Below are 15,373 nucleotides of genomic sequence, written 5' to 3'. Positions count from 1 at the left end.
TTGCTCTCCGGTAATTGTTAATTGTTAATTGTTAATGCGTTTTTGTAAATTAAATTACTTAGCGAGCGCGAGAGCAAACGAGCTGAAGGCTCATTTAGCCCCTTGAATTTGTGAAGTTCTCAGCTCAGTCTCCGCTCGATTGTAACCCTCCGCTGGTGCAACCCCCGCTACCCGTCAACCCCTCAGCCCCACGACCCTGCTTTACTTCACATTGCTTGGCTTTGCTTTGCTTTGCCTTAGGCCTCGTAATTAGAAAATCGCAAGCATTCATTAATCATGATGCATTTAAAATATCATTTCAAATTGTAATTAATAGTCCAATGGCAATGGCAAAGGCAATGGCAATGGCAATAGCAATGGCAATGTCAAACAAAGGTCATTAATATCGCCAGCCGATTCCAGTCTGTAGTCTATATAGAAAACCAGTTGCACTCGCCTCTTGTTCCATTTACAGAGTCGCTGGTTCCTTGAGTGCTGCGACGCCCAAAGTCAAGCGATTGCGATTTCGTCTGTCAAAGTCTAGAGTTGAAGCTGTTGATAGAAGGAGCCAGACTAGTAGATACCCTGGAACAAGAATTCGGCGTAAAAGTGAAAGAAATTAAGGGAAGCAGTTGTAAACAATTGCAAACGCTGCTTTACAAAATGCATATAGACGCTTGTATACCCTGTAATATACGTTTTGTTTATACGCTGTAATACTTGTATATTTAACATATGTATATATACTTGTGTATACCATGTAATATGTAATACATATTATATACACATTATTGAAAACATTTCGAATTTCTCATTATACCCTATGAAAAATACTAAAATGAAATCTGGAACTATACGTACCCTATAAATAATGTCCACTGACTTTACCTTGACATTTGTCTCTATCTTCTTTTTATATACACTTCGTATTTATATAATTAATATACCCTGTCAAATATATTGAAATGAGAATTTTGCGTTATATATACCCTGTTTCCAACAAAAAAAAAAAAGTATATCCTTGAAAACATTTGCTAACCTTGTATATATCGTTTATATAGTGTATACAAATCGTCAATATGCCCTGTCAAATATACTATTTTATTTTTGGTATACCCTGTAATTTAAGTAAACTATTCTTTGATAACATATGCTATGATATAAGGCCAAAACACAATTTGATGAAATGAAAATTTCCTGCTAATATTATATACATACATACATTCCTTTATGTATATACCCTGTATGGCATATAACGTATTAGATTTTTATGTACATATGTATATATCTATGTATATATGAGATATCCAATAGAAGCAGTTTGAACCCTATTCAAAAATTGTTATACAAATAAAGACCTTAGTTCACGCGATCAGGGGGATCTATATATACGTATATACATACACAGAATACCAACTCCTTGATAAAAACATATTGCAATAAATGGAGCCAGACAATTTTTGCATTCATATTTTGTAAGCGCAAAGCTGTGAAAAGGGTTGGGCTAAAAATAAAACAGTGCTAAAAAGAAAAAAAAAAGGAAATCCCACTGATGGAAAAACAAAAAGAAAAGAAAATATCGCGAGCGTTAAACTCATATGGAAGTTGAAATTGAAGTTCCAACTGCATTGTGCGTTTGGTGGTAGAGAAAAAAGGCTAAATAGAGAAAGCGAGTGAGAGAGAGAGGGAGAGAGTGAGATATGGTAAAAAAATGCCGCGAAATGCTTTGGCTGAATGTCAATTGAATATTGCATATAAAGTGGAACGGGTTGGCTCTAGAACACTGTTGTGCTAGAGGGGCTGAGAGGGCGGGGGGGGTAGGGGTTGCACGTTGTCGTTATGAAATTTCCACACGCCTCAAATGCTTGACTGAGGGACGGAACGGACCGACTCAATGGCTATGGCTCTGGCTGCCTGTCGAGTTGATGAAGTAAACCAATAAAAGCCGCATGCCACACAAGCTGAAAGCCAGGCCAAATCCGCTCACATAAACGAGAGAGAGAGAGAGAGAGAGGGAGTGAGGGAGAGAGGGAGGTAGAGAAAGAAAAAGCAGGCTGTCGCTTGCAATCGAATGCAATGCGCTGCACATGTCACCTGAAAGCAGCTCACACACACACACGCACACACACAGCGATCCATGGCGTCCACCTGCCATGCCACATGCTGCATGGGGCATGCTGCATGCAATTTGCACAATTTTGCAGCACGAGTGCGCAAATATTTGCACTGTGCCCAGAGGGTAGGCCCATTGAAAATCTTTGATTGGTTACCAATATTTTAATTATGGGCCACAGTTTGAGCCGGCTGCCCCGGCAACCCCGGCGCCCCCCTCCCCCCCAGCCACTGCCACCCAACAGTTGAAACTGACCTTTGTCCAAGTGCAGTCGACCAAGAGCTCATTCCAAATTGGTTTCACATTTATGTTGCCAGAGTTTTTATGCTTTCAGCTTTATAGGAAATGCTTAAAGCTCATAAGAGAATCGTGGGATTAAGCAGAAGATCAAGCGAGCTTGCACAAATATTTATGGATAAATTATCAAAACAGCCTTAAGCTTTGCTCATTACTTTAATTAGCTTTTGACAGATTAAAGAGTTTCCTCTTTTGCTTTATGAAAGCTTCTTTATTGTTCACTCTGAAAGCTTATTAAAGCTATAAATTTTTAGGCAAAGGCTTGGCGGATTTGATAAGAACTTTATAAGCTTGTGGTTTCATGATGGAAATTCGATGATCTAAAAATATAGCTTAGCTTTAAGCTCGTTTTGCAATTGTTCACTCTATGAAAGTTTTATTTGTTTAAGCAAAAGCTTAGTGGATTCTCTAAGTACTTTAGAAGTTGATTGTTTTATTAGGGAAATTCTATTAGCAAGTTATATTTATATCCAAGCTTTAAGCTCATAATTCATTTAAAGCCGATTTGAGTGCTAAGCTGTCGTTTTTAATGAAGCAACCTCAACTTTTGTCAGGCTTACCAATGAAACTTTGATCATAAGTAGCTAAGCGTCAAGACTTATTACAACACTTAAATGAAATACTTTTCAATTGCTCAAATGTCGAATTAAAGAATGGTAAGTGAAAAAGTTTGTATACAATCTTTGGATATGGACAAAGACGCTTAAAGCTTCTTCTCTTTTCTAATCTAATCCCAAAGGAAACACAGTTCACATCACAGTGTTATTTACTCAACAGCTTGAATCAATATAATTTTAGAGTAAATACTGAACGAGCTTTAAGTTAAATGCGAAAGCTTTTTGTACTATCCCATATGCATTTAGTATTTAGTAAGATCCATTGTTATCTCAACTAATCCACATCTGAATGACGTTGTATTCAATGCGTGCAGCACGCCCCTTTAAGGCATTCCTTCCCATTCAATAAATCAAATGCATTTGCCCTTAGACAAGTGGGCGTGGCAGTGGGACATTGGACAGTCGACAGTGGTTAGTGGTCAGTGGAGCGCATCCACACGATAGTGTGTCTGGCGAGCACTTGAGCAATTCGGGGCCAAGACTCGAGAGCAACCGAAAACCTGGCCTTGAGCTGAGTCCGGGGCGACGCAAGTCGGGAAAAAAAAAGGGGCGTCTCGGAACGTTGCAGCCCATAAAAGTGAGCGTCGGCAAACCAAAGTTCAATAATAATAAATTTTCAATCAGCAAATTGACATCGTGATTCTCGACGTATTTGTGTGGGCGGTGGGCGGTGGTCAGTGGGCAGGGGGTGTGGCATATGGTCAAGTAATCATTTAGCCAAAGCTGTTATCTATATTAAACTCATCTAACTGCCTAACCAGCCAACCAAAGAGTGCGAGAGAGAGAGAGAGTGTGAGAGAGAGTGAGACAGCTCGCATTTCGTTTATATAATGGCAGATCAAATGATTTGATTTTCAGCATGAAAATTAAATAATTGAAAATGGAAAATCGCTTGCATTTAGCGCGTGCAACGCGTATTTAGTTACAAATCGAATGAATTTTGCGAATTATCTGCGAATATTGCGTATTTATAGTTCATTTATGTGCCGCCAGGTGGCGGCGCTTAACTCTTGAATTGACACGCACTTGACCTGCAGTTAAATGCAGTTGTTAGTGGAGTTCAGCTGAACTGGAGATTAGGAAAGTTTGTTAGATCGATTTTTAGATGAATGAAAGTCAAATGTTTCTAGAGGATACATTACAGGAGGTCTTGAATGAAACGAAGAAGAACAAATTTAACAAGTGGATACAAATTTCAAATACTTTTGATGCTATAAAGAGGGGAGAATTTAGCGAGTAGATAAAGAGAAATAAGCTAGAGAATAAATTGAATTAGGATAAATATAATATAATAAATATGTGTGAAGAGAAAGTATGATTTATCTATACAGAAGCTCGAAATTTAAGCAGATGTGCTAGAAGAGCTCCATAATTTTAGATTTCAATTGAAGGCAATAGAGAATATACAGTGAGTAACATTAATATTCGCTTTTTTTATTTACTTATTTTTTTTATTTCAGCTTCAAATACCTAAAAAAAAATTTAATATTAATTAAAATTAAAAAAGTCTAAGTGCTAAGTGGTAGACTGAAAAATAAACTTTCCGCTGAGGTATATATCAATAAAGTATATTTATCCTAACTAACAAGGATTATAAATAAACCGGAAAAAAAAATTTTGAGAAATAAAAAAGCCGAATATTAATGTTACTTACTGTATATCTTTCTATCCAGTCAGTAATCATCTAAGAGAGCCTCGCATTCAAGGACATAGCAAATGGGAAATGCATATACCCCAATTTATAGTATTTCATTTTTTTTTATGAATTTACCTGTCTTTCTATATAAATGACTGTTAATAAGCCTGTTAGTCTTGTCTCGAAGTAAATCTAGACAAGAGACTGTTTAAGGAAACTCTAACTGCACCTGAATCAGCTCTAGTTAGTGTGCTCTGCGAGTCCAATTAGATTCCAGTTGGATTGCAAACACAAAGTCAGCTTAAGGTACCTAAAAAAAAGCCACTAGGCACAGCAGGCGTACAACCAATACTATCTATCTCTCCATCTCACACACACACACACACACACACATATATATTGATGCATAGGCAACGAGTTTCCGTTTTGGGGCAAATTTATGGCATTTCCTATTTTGATTTCCGCACTCAAAATGGACGCTCGAATGAGGGACGACAGCTCGTTGGCTGCTATCATAATGAGAATTGAATTTGCATGGAAATGAACGTTGGCCAAATGGAGGGAGCGTACGGCAAGGGGAGCACGGGGGGAGGGGGGCGCGAGGGGGGGAGGCATGGCATGGCAATGCTTGTCGCATGTTGCATGCAGCAGCGCCAAATTGCAAAATGATATAATTCAATGAGAGTTGATTAAATTATCAGTGCTCGCAGCAGCTTGTAACGAGGCAGGGGCACAGGTGGCGGTGGAGAGAGGGGCTGAGGAAGAGGGGGATACGAAGGGAAGCCTAGGAGCTCTTGGTGACATGGCCAGCACGGATGCAGGCCCCACAGTAGCAGCAGCAAATTGGTTGTTGCTGTTGTTGCTGTTGTTGTTGTTGCTTGTTGTTGTTGTTGTTGCTTGTTGTTGTTGTTGTTGCTTGTGTGCCTTGTTAATGAAATTTTCCGCTCCTTTGGCAGACGTTTGTTTACATGACACTATGTGTGTGTGTGTGTGTGTGTGTGCTGCTGCTGCTCTTGCTATTTATTATTGCAAATTGTTGCTGCTGCTGCTGCTGCTGCTGCTGTTGCTGCTGCGCCTTTTGTCTGTTGTTGCAACTGATGATGATGACGTTGACGTTGCATGATGAAATAACAAACCGGATTAATTTGATTTCGTTCGCCTCGTGTCGGGGCCCCAATTCAAGGCAAAGGCAATGGCAATGGCAATGCCAGCGGCAAAGGTAAGGCGAGGCGAGGCAAGGCTTTTGTGAGCTGCCCAGCTGCCACGCCCCAAAAACTCTTAAGTGCAGCTCGTGCTGCATGTGTCTCTCTCTCTCTCTCTCTCTCTCTTCCTCTCTCGCTCCATGTGTCTCTGTGTGTGTAAATTAATTTATCAGTAGTTGGCAGCTATACCTGAGCCCGTACCCTGTCATGCCCTGCCGTTCCATTCCGTTTCGTTCCGCTGATATGCAATTGGTAATCGCATCCTACAGCCAACTCGAACACCATCATCGATCCAATTCCCATAAGTGTGCTTCACTTAACCAAACACTGAAGGCACTTCCACGCGTGTAGCAGCAATTAGAACGGCATTAGCAGACTAGCGAATACCCTGTAAATATTGTTTGCTAGACAAGAGCTCCCCACTCTTTCCTTCCAGCCACTGAAATGTTTTTTAATTAATTAGTTACATCATAAGCACATTAGTTTATCATTAGTGTTTAGTCTGTTGTTCCATTCCAAACGTTCCTTTTACAGAATAACTATGTTTCATTCCATTCGTTCCATTTAACACTTATGCTTATGAATAGGCTCTGCTAGACATTGAGTGCCTCACTCTCGCTCACTAGTGCCTCCGGCACATTTAGTCTGCTGTTCCATTCCAATCGTTTCTTTTACAGAATAGCTATGTAACATAAAGGCCAAGACTATTCCCATCATTAGGCCGCCTCACGGCTACGATTTGTCGTATAAAATGCTGTTCCATTCCATTCGTTCCATGTAACGATTATGCTTATGAATAGGCTCTACTTGATATTGAGTGTCTCACTCTCACTCACTAGTGCTTATGGCACATTTAGTCTGCTGTTCCATTCCGCTGCGTTCCACTCCACTATCAGTCCGGGCAGTTGGCCAAAACGGCGGCTTTTCAGCCACTAAATTTACTGGGCTGCAACGAAGCGCACTGAGTGGCTGCCAGCCATTCGCCGGGCGCTGCCAATTTCTCAAACGCCCAAAAATATGAGCCAAGTTGTCAGTTGTAAGCACCTACCTACCTACCTACCCCCTTCCGACTACCGTCCCCGCACGCCGCCTCGAACCTAGCACACCTCAATAAATCATGGGATATATGGAAATATTCTTTATAGTTTGAATGCGTAGGCATCCACTGGCCGAGCCCCTGGCAGCAGCCGGAGCCAAACCACTTTATCTTCGTTTACAGCAGCTGACGCCACCCTCAGCCCCCTGGCCTCAGCCCCCTGCCTGTTGCCCTTTGCCCTTTTGTTGCGATTTGTTCAATCGCTTTTGCTTTCTTCCTTTTTTTTTTCATTTTGCCTTGTCTTTGGCCTTTGCCAAAAAGAATTTCAGCAAAAATGTCGCCACATTGCTTTCGCAGCCTTTATCAACACTGGCTGTGGCTCTGCCCCCCCTTCCTCGCCCCTCGCCCCTCGCCCTTCGCCCTTTGAATGCCAACCTATTTTGCATATTTTGCTTTTTATTATAAATTTTCATTTTGCTTTCCTCCACTTGCCAGCCACTTCTGTCGCGTCGATTTCACTTTGCTGGGCAATCTCTTGGGCGAGACCGCCACACCGCCCCACCACCCCCCAGCGCACCCCTGCCCAGTTTCTAGTGCGCTGCGTCTCGCACATGACTAATAGCAGAACTAAACGATTTGATGGACCAGAAAAATGATGACTTCTTTTTGGGTACATCGAGCGAGCTGGGCCAGAGGGGTGGGGGGGTGGCAGGTTGCGGGGTTAGGGGTTGGCCTGACTTCCTGTGAGGGTTGCTAAGTCAAAGTTAAATCCTTTGCCTTGACTCTGCATATACGTACGTATATGTATGTAAACAGAGATAGTGAGAGGCTGAGCAGGGAAGGGGGAGGGGTAGAGTGTGCGTGTTTGCGTGTGGCAAATCCTTTTATTGTGACAGTTGTTGTTGTCGCCCTTCTGTGATCAACATTTAATGTTTTCTTATTATTATTGTCAGGCTCTGCATGAAAATCGGTTTAATGTTTCGGAAGATAATCTAATTTGGTCACTTATATGCGAATATGTATATTATTTGCTATTATGTGTGCGTGTGTGCGTGTGTGTGTGTGTGTGTGTGTGTGTGTGTGTGTGAACACAGTATACACTCTCTCTCTCTCTCACACACGCTCCCTCTCTCTCCCTCTCTCTCTCTCTCTCTCTCTCTCTCCCACTCCCCTGCTTTCTCTAGGTCCCCTCTGAAAGCCTTTACGGTCCGAGCGTGTATTAGCATTTCGAATAGATTCCATTTACATTTTTTCAATTCCAACGAGTTTTTTATTTAATATTTCGCAATTTGCATCGCATTTAGCAGCAGCTGCTGCTGCAACATTGGGAGGCGCCACGCGGCCCTAGATGAGCCAAACGGCCACTGACCAACGGACTTAAATGGCCCCAAAGCGTAGCCTACGCCATATGGCGCTATTACCAGACCCGATATTTAAGACAAGTTAACATAGCAATGGGCACAAGCACTCAGAGCTGGCTATAACGATTCGCCTGCTAATGGAGTCGGTGGACCTTAAATAGAGTTTCAAGCTCACCTTATATAAATAGATCTGCTTAAATACAGGGTATCACTTGATTCACCCTTACACAAGTACAGCGTATTAAAACGTTATAGCCTTTAAATATAGGATATTTGAAATGGGCTTAGAGTTAAGGTTAAGATAAAGCGCAGATATAACCGGAAATTAAAGAAAATAATAATTGAAAATAAATTAAAAATAAGCAATAAATATATAATAAAAATAAATGAATAATAAATATACATATAAAAAAAAAATAAATTAATAAAAAAAAATATAATAATTAATTTAAGAAATACAAGAATTTGTATGCAGTAAATGGATTAAAAATAAAGTGTCCCATATAAATAAATAAATAAAAAGAAAGAAAAAGAAGAGCTTTGTTCATATAAATATTTTTTTCCTGTTGCGTTAAACAGTAAAGTCTCAGTCTATTCTATGAGCCCATTTCCTCTCCGATATATCTCAATTGATATATCTCATTTTATATTGAAATAGGCAGATGGATGAAGCTCAGTTGAGCTGACTCAAGCCAAGAAAAAACATCTATCCGTTGAGCACACCCCCTCAGTAAAACGCTTTTACTCCTCTCCAAATGAAGCTCTTGTAGACCATATTTCAGATGAAAAACAGTATTAGAAATACAGCTGATGGTTGATATAAGGTACCTTTTAACAAATATCGAAATTCTATAAAATATCTGCATTTAAAATTTGGAGACTCTAGCTCTAAAGATGTTGGAGATATACTTTTATAACTAATTTTCGATAAGTTTCTGAATCGATAACAAAATAATGGAGACTAGACCGTGTGATACACACGGACATGGAAAACAAAATTTCAAGTCTCCAGTTCTTATATTTTCTGAGATCGACGCGTTCATAAATATGTACGGACGGACAGACGGACAGACAGGCAGAGCTAAATAGACTTAACTCGTCGCCCTGAGCAAATGTAAAAATATTTTATACACGGATTCCCCTATTTTCAATGAGTTCAGGGCATAAAAATATTAAAAATTTCGGATACGTAGAGCTTTGCTTTAGAGCTACACTCCAAGTCTTACATAAGTCTCATGTCTTATGTATAAATTTATAGTGTGTTTGATTTGAAATCAATCCAAATAGAAAAGTGTCTAAGCTAATCGAAGTCCAATAATTTACATTCATATATAAGTAATTAATTTTAATAAATTTAATTAATTTTCGGTTTGGTTTTTACAGGTTTGGTTCCAGAATCGTCGCGCCAAATGGCGCAAGACCGAAAAGGTCTGGGGCGGCAGCACGATAATGGCCGAGTACGGCCTGTACGGGGCCATGGTCCGGCACTCGCTGCCATTGCCGGAGACGATACTGAAGTCGGCCAAGGACAACGATGCGGTGGCGCCCTGGCTACTAGGTATGGAACAGAAATGTAAATGCAACAATCATATCGAACTATCTTAACTAAGCAAGTCCTCAATGTCCTTACGTCCCAGTTCCTGTCACTGAACCACACCCACCCCCCTCCTCGCTCCTCGTTCCCCGTTCATGTCCCTGACCATGGCCCTTCAGTTGATAAGTCGACGGACTTAATTGAATTTTGAGCGAGACAAAGGGCAGCAGCTCGGGGATTATAAAATGAGAGAGATATACGTAACGCTGAACTTCAGATGTCCTTCAATCGGAATTGTGAGCATATTTGGCGTGCATGTCCTGCCAGCCAGGGCGCATCTTTGCGCCCTCCCTCCCTCCCTCCCTCCCCGTCAGCCCCTTGGCCTCCTCATCCACGGCCCTTTATTTGTCGTCATATGTTGCGCGCATTTCTTTGGCTGCCTCGAAATGACTTTGCGGATTAGCGAGGCGCAGCGAGAGCGGGGGGTTGCGGGCTTACAGTGGCTGGCGGGGCAGGGTAGGGGGGTTTGACAGTCAGGCGCCCTTAACAAGTGCTTGTCGGTGGTTGGCATTGGATTGACTTGCGTTTTGGCCTTTTATTTGTTAATAATCGCTTAATAAATGCAAAATGCATACGCCGAGGGTGCGTCGGTCTAGGGGTGGGGGCGGGAATGGGAGTTGGAGTTGAGGTTGGGGTTGGGGTTGCTGCTTTAATTTGGCATTTATCGTTTATCTATTCGCATTGTGAGAACTGCAGGTTTTATTGGCACTTGTGCCGTTGCCCTCATCCGCCCATCCGCCCATCCACCCATCCACCCCTCGCCCCGGACAACCCTTAGCTCTGGTAATGCTTTGGGTGTTTCGCAAATTAATTCCCAAGCAGCAACGGGACCAGGCCGCGCCTTAAGTGGCTTAACAGCTCAGCTTTGAGGTTATTCTCTTTGCCTTCCCGTTTTGCCCTTTATTTATTTATTTATTATTATTTTTTTTTTTTAATTAAGTATGTGTATGTCAAATTAGTTGGCAATTGATGCGAGGCCAACCAGTTAATATGCTCAAAATGCTGACAGCCAAAGGCTGATGGGATAACAATACTCACGGCGTATGCCACGAGGGATTTGCATTCGCCAGAGTCAGAGTCAGCTCTCATCCATATGCTGGCTGCATGAGCGAAACTCGAACCATCTGTTAAGTCCGTTCAGCCACGCCTACCCTAACTCCTACGTCTCAGCCCGCTGAAAGTTAATGTAGCAAGTTGAGAGCTGCGTCTTAGACTAAGGATAGCTAAAAGCTTTAGTCGCGCTTACACTGAAAGCTTACTTTGAGCAACAGCAACTATATTGAAAGCTCCTATAGATCACTTGAAGTTTCACTTAAAGCTCTTGGCGAATTCAAGCATTTCCTATTGCAGTTCTAGGTTTTTGCTTTGCTTATAGCTAACACAAAGAAATAAAGCTTTAAGTACTATATAAAAGCTTGATTTTGTAGCCTTCTTATAGATCACTTTAAATGCGATAAACATCATAAGCCTTAACTAGAAGCTCTTTTAGGGCTTTAAGTACCATCTCTCCTACTTGTCAGTTCAAGGCTCTCTTATGTCTCCAATTAACATACATATCTCTTATATTTTTAATTAAAAGCTCTCTGCATGGTGTCATTACAAGTGCTAGGAACCAAAGCTCTAATCTCTCTGTATAGGTTTTTAGTACGCTCCGTTTCGCAAACTTAACTATCCTGGTACACTTCAAGCCTAAGCGCCCACCATTAAGCTCCAAATTCTTCCATTAAATATAAAGCTTGAATTTTTTTTCCGAATTTCGTTTAACCAAAAGCTCAAGAATGTAGTATGAAAAATGTAAATGAAATATTGAACTTTTCCATTACTCTGAACTGTTTTCCTTTTAACTGTTGGTGATCGAAGAGCTTTAAGCTAATTGAATTCTAAGTGGATCAATAGGAAGAGATTTTTTAGGGTAGCATTGAGATATGTCGAAGCTTTCATTGATCTCCTTTATAATTCTCAAAAAGCTCATTGAAAGCTCAATCCATAAAGCTTTTATGTCCCACTCCAACACGCATTCTGAGTTCTTTTAAGCACTTTTAAGCAAAACATATACTAAATAGCTTCATCTCTCTCTATCTCTCTCTCTCTCTCTCTCTCTCTCTCTCTCTCTCTCTCTCTCTCTCTCTCTATCTCTCTGTCTCTCTGGCAGGCATGCATCGGAAATCAATTGAGGCGCAATCAACGCTCAAGGACGACTCCGGCGTCAGCGATCATGAAGATTCGGCTGGCTCCAAGTCCGTTCACTCGGATGAGCTGCGCTCGCATTCGCGCGCCCTCAGCTCGTCGACGGAGTCCCTGAACGTGGTCAGTCCGGCGCCGAGCAGCTGTCCGACGAACGCCTCCACTGCGCCGCCCACGTCGACGACGCCGCACGGCAGCAGCGGCTATGCGGCTGCCTCGTCGGCGGCAACCACGCCCACCGGCGCCACCACCAACAGCTCCGGCTCGCCGCACATTGAGCTCAGCTCGCCGTCGCCCTCGCAGCAGCAGCAACAGCAACAACAACAGCAGCAACAACAGGCGCAACACCAACAACAGCAGCAGCTGCAGCAGCAACAGTTGCTCCAACAGCAGCCGCCGCCGCCGCCGCCCGCCCAGCTTTATGCCGTTGCCACGCCCAGCTACCATCCGCTGCTGGATGCGGCGAATGCAGCAGGCGCTGGCGCCGCTGCCTCCAGCAAGGACTTCCACTTGATAATGAACACAGCCGTGGCAGCAGCTGCAGCAGCAGCTCAACACCAGCAACAACAGCAGCAACAGCAGCAACACCAACATCAACAGCAGCAGCAACAACAACAACAACAACAGCAACAACAGCAACTGCATGCGCATCATTTGTCGGCAGCAGCAGCTGCTGCAGCGCTCATGGAGCACGATCCGGATGCGTTTAGGTAAGCAATGGAGCACTGCTTGCGGATCTGCAATCTCTAATCTCTCCAATCTCTCGCCTATCTAATCTTCCCCTCAGAAACAATTCGATTGCCTGTCTGCGCGCCAAGGCGCAGGAGCATCAGGCGCGGCTGCTCAACAACGGCGGACTTTTCCTGCAGGTGCGCAGCTTTGCCCAGGCTCAGGCGCAGGCGCAGTGTGATATGCTCAAGGAGCGCAGCAATAGCAGCAGCAACAACAACAACAACAACAGCAGCAGCAGCGCCTATCAAATGCTGCAGCTGCAGCAATCGGTGGCAACGGCTGTGGCGCCCATCAAAATGGAGCTAACGTCTGTGGGCGGCGGTGGCAGCCACGCCCACAGCGATAACGTCTGACATGCAGCAGCGACAGCAGCGTTGCCAGATCACTTTCAACGGCACTTTTAGCTCCACAACAAAGCAAATGAATCCAAAAATTATATACATATATAAATATAAAAGAAACCACAATTTTTTTTTCTAGATCTAAACTATTTATTCGTTATACCTAATCAAAACAAAAGAAAATCAATTATTGTCATGTGTAATCCATATATGATATGATATATGCGTAAGTTTCGTTTAGCTCATAAGCGTCAGAAATGTAATATTTTTTAATAAACGCATTATCCACACACAAGTAATACAATATTTTCATTCAAGTTCCTATGTGAAAATTTTACAGCTGGCAGAATAACCGTTAATGAAAATGGCTTAGCTCGCCGAACGACCGTTACAGCCAGTGCTGCCAGCTTTGTAGAGCATTTGGGTGCAATGCTAGCTGTTATACATGGCGATGCCGACAGCTAGATGGCGCTAGTGTGCCGCCAGCTGGCGGCGTGACACAGCAAACAGCTTTTGTTAGGCCGAATGCAGAAATGCGCTAAATTTGGAAATAATAAAATATTTTTAAATATCAAGAGAAATAAAACAGGGCTATTAAAGTTCAAACAGTATTCTCTTTAATTGACGATTGAAATATTAAGGACGAACATTGTCGTGCCTTGTGTCGTAGTACTTTCGCCGCAGAGAATTAGTACAGCTGAGCACTGATTATTTAGATGTACATATGTATGTAGATAGGAATACTTCGTAATAATTTGGGTAAACTTTAAAATGATAGTCCTAAATGAGTTTGATAGGCATGCAGACAGAATACACATTTGTTAATATACTCTCACAGCCAGTCGCATGAGCTCTCTCGCTCTTCTCTCGCTGTCCCACTCGTTCAGTTGTTCATGATCATTTGGAGGAAATGGCGGTAATGAATTTTTTTTTCGTCATTGCTTATACCGCTGGCGAGAGCAACAAGTTCGGCAACTGTGAAGTTCTCACCGCTCTTTTCGAGCAGCTCTATCATGGTAGCGTGATTCACATAGCCGGTCTTCTCTTTGTCGGTTTTGCGCAGCGCTCGTATTATGTCGTCGCGCTTCGTAAGGTCCATGTGGTAGGCGTGCTTGCCGAGGGCCGTCAGATACATGCGCACCTGCTTCAGCTTGATGGGGGTCTCGGTATCAGTGGGGAAGAGGGTCTTCATCATGGTCACATAGTCGACATCGCCGCCAGCATCCGTCATGGAGTCGAGCAGGGTGCTCACCTCCCCATCGGAGAGCCGCTGGCCCATGGTGGTCAGGATGCGGCGCAGTCGTTTAGCGGCCACCTTGCCCGTATTCAAGCTGTCGTAGCAGCTCAGGCCCTTGATCAATATGTCGCAATCGGGCACCGGATCCACCTGTATCACCTCACTGTAGACGGCCAGGACCAGCTCAAAGTTGGCGGAGGTAGCTGGCTTTACGTGCGGAAAGGTGAGCAGACGTTCCACCAAACTGGCCTTCATAGTCGTATCCTCGAAGTTGGCGCCCATCGCGCGCAGGCACTCGCCCACCTTCAGGATGTCAATGGTCGCGATGCTGGGTGGACGTACGAACAGCCGATAGGTCTCCCACAGCTTCATCACGTGCGGCAGCTTGGCAATTATCTCCGAGCAGGTCCAGAATTTGCCGAACCTATAGATGGGCGAATGGACCCGAGCCTCATAAGCCCGTGCCCGTGCACCTAAAGCTTTGTACTTCTCAAGCGACATATGTTCGGGTGCACCAATAGCCACGAAAGGCGATACACCAGCATTTTGCTGCGATAGCGGTAAATTGGATTCGCCAGCAAGTAACTCGGATTCGCTAGCAGAGTCACCAGTGGATGCACTACTCATTTCTACGGCAGCTCTCATCGCAGCTATGGCGAGAGTCAATTGCTCGTCATGATCGCCAGAGGATTGTTCCGGACAATTGTCCGAGTCTCGGTGGCACGTAGAGCTCAACATTTTTGTATAGATATATATGTATATATATATATGTATAAATATATAATTTTGTGCACTTTATTGTTTTTGCGTTTTATACTTATAATTTTATACTTTTCCAAAAATTTTATTATTTCTCAATTTTTTTATACGACAATTTCGATGTCTGCCCTAAAGTAGAATGAGCCTAGAGCTCAACTGCTCCAGCCCACATCGTCGGGTTGTCTGACGATGCCTACTAGGCGCTTCAAAATTTGACTCGAATTTAAACAAAGTTTTCAAACACTTTGTTTCAAATTCGAATCGATTTTTTATTATGTTTTTGTT

The 15,373-nt window shown here is 42.9% G+C and overlaps 2 protein-coding genes across 3 annotated transcripts in view; one reads left to right on the top strand and one right to left on the bottom strand.

Moving 5' to 3' along the window:
• Positions 1–13,387, top strand: part of LOC6585229 (homeobox protein B-H2) — a 58,003-nt gene extending 44,616 nt beyond the window's left edge. Inside the window, exons 5-7 of one of the 2 annotated variants that reach the window (XM_044010937.1) lie at positions 9,625–9,799; positions 11,988–12,729; positions 12,807–13,387. In XM_044010937.1, the coding sequence (XP_043866872.1) occupies positions 9,625–9,799; positions 11,988–12,729; positions 12,807–13,104 (1,215 nt within the window). In that variant the 3' untranslated portion in view covers positions 13,105–13,387. Of the gene's footprint in view, positions 1–9,624; positions 9,815–11,987; positions 12,730–12,806 lie in introns of both variants that reach the window. The other variant, XM_044010936.1, reaches the window with a different exon arrangement.
• Positions 13,388–13,686: 299 nt separating this feature from the next.
• Positions 13,687–15,239, bottom strand: LOC6585228. The gene has a single exon (XM_002010825.4). The coding sequence runs from the start codon at positions 15,065–15,067 to the stop codon at positions 13,976–13,978; it is 1,092 nt and encodes a 363-aa protein (XP_002010861.1). The 5' UTR covers positions 15,068–15,239; the 3' UTR covers positions 13,687–13,975.
• Between the last annotated feature and the right edge of the window lie 134 nt (positions 15,240–15,373).

This window comes from Drosophila mojavensis, unplaced genomic scaffold, assembly GCF_018153725.1.
Source record: "Drosophila mojavensis isolate 15081-1352.22 unplaced genomic scaffold, ASM1815372v1 contig_136, whole genome shotgun sequence".
Taxonomy (NCBI): domain Eukaryota; kingdom Metazoa; phylum Arthropoda; class Insecta; order Diptera; family Drosophilidae; genus Drosophila; species Drosophila mojavensis.
The sequence above is the reverse complement of the archived record's forward strand: the minus strand, read 5'-3'. Positions and strand labels throughout refer to the sequence as shown.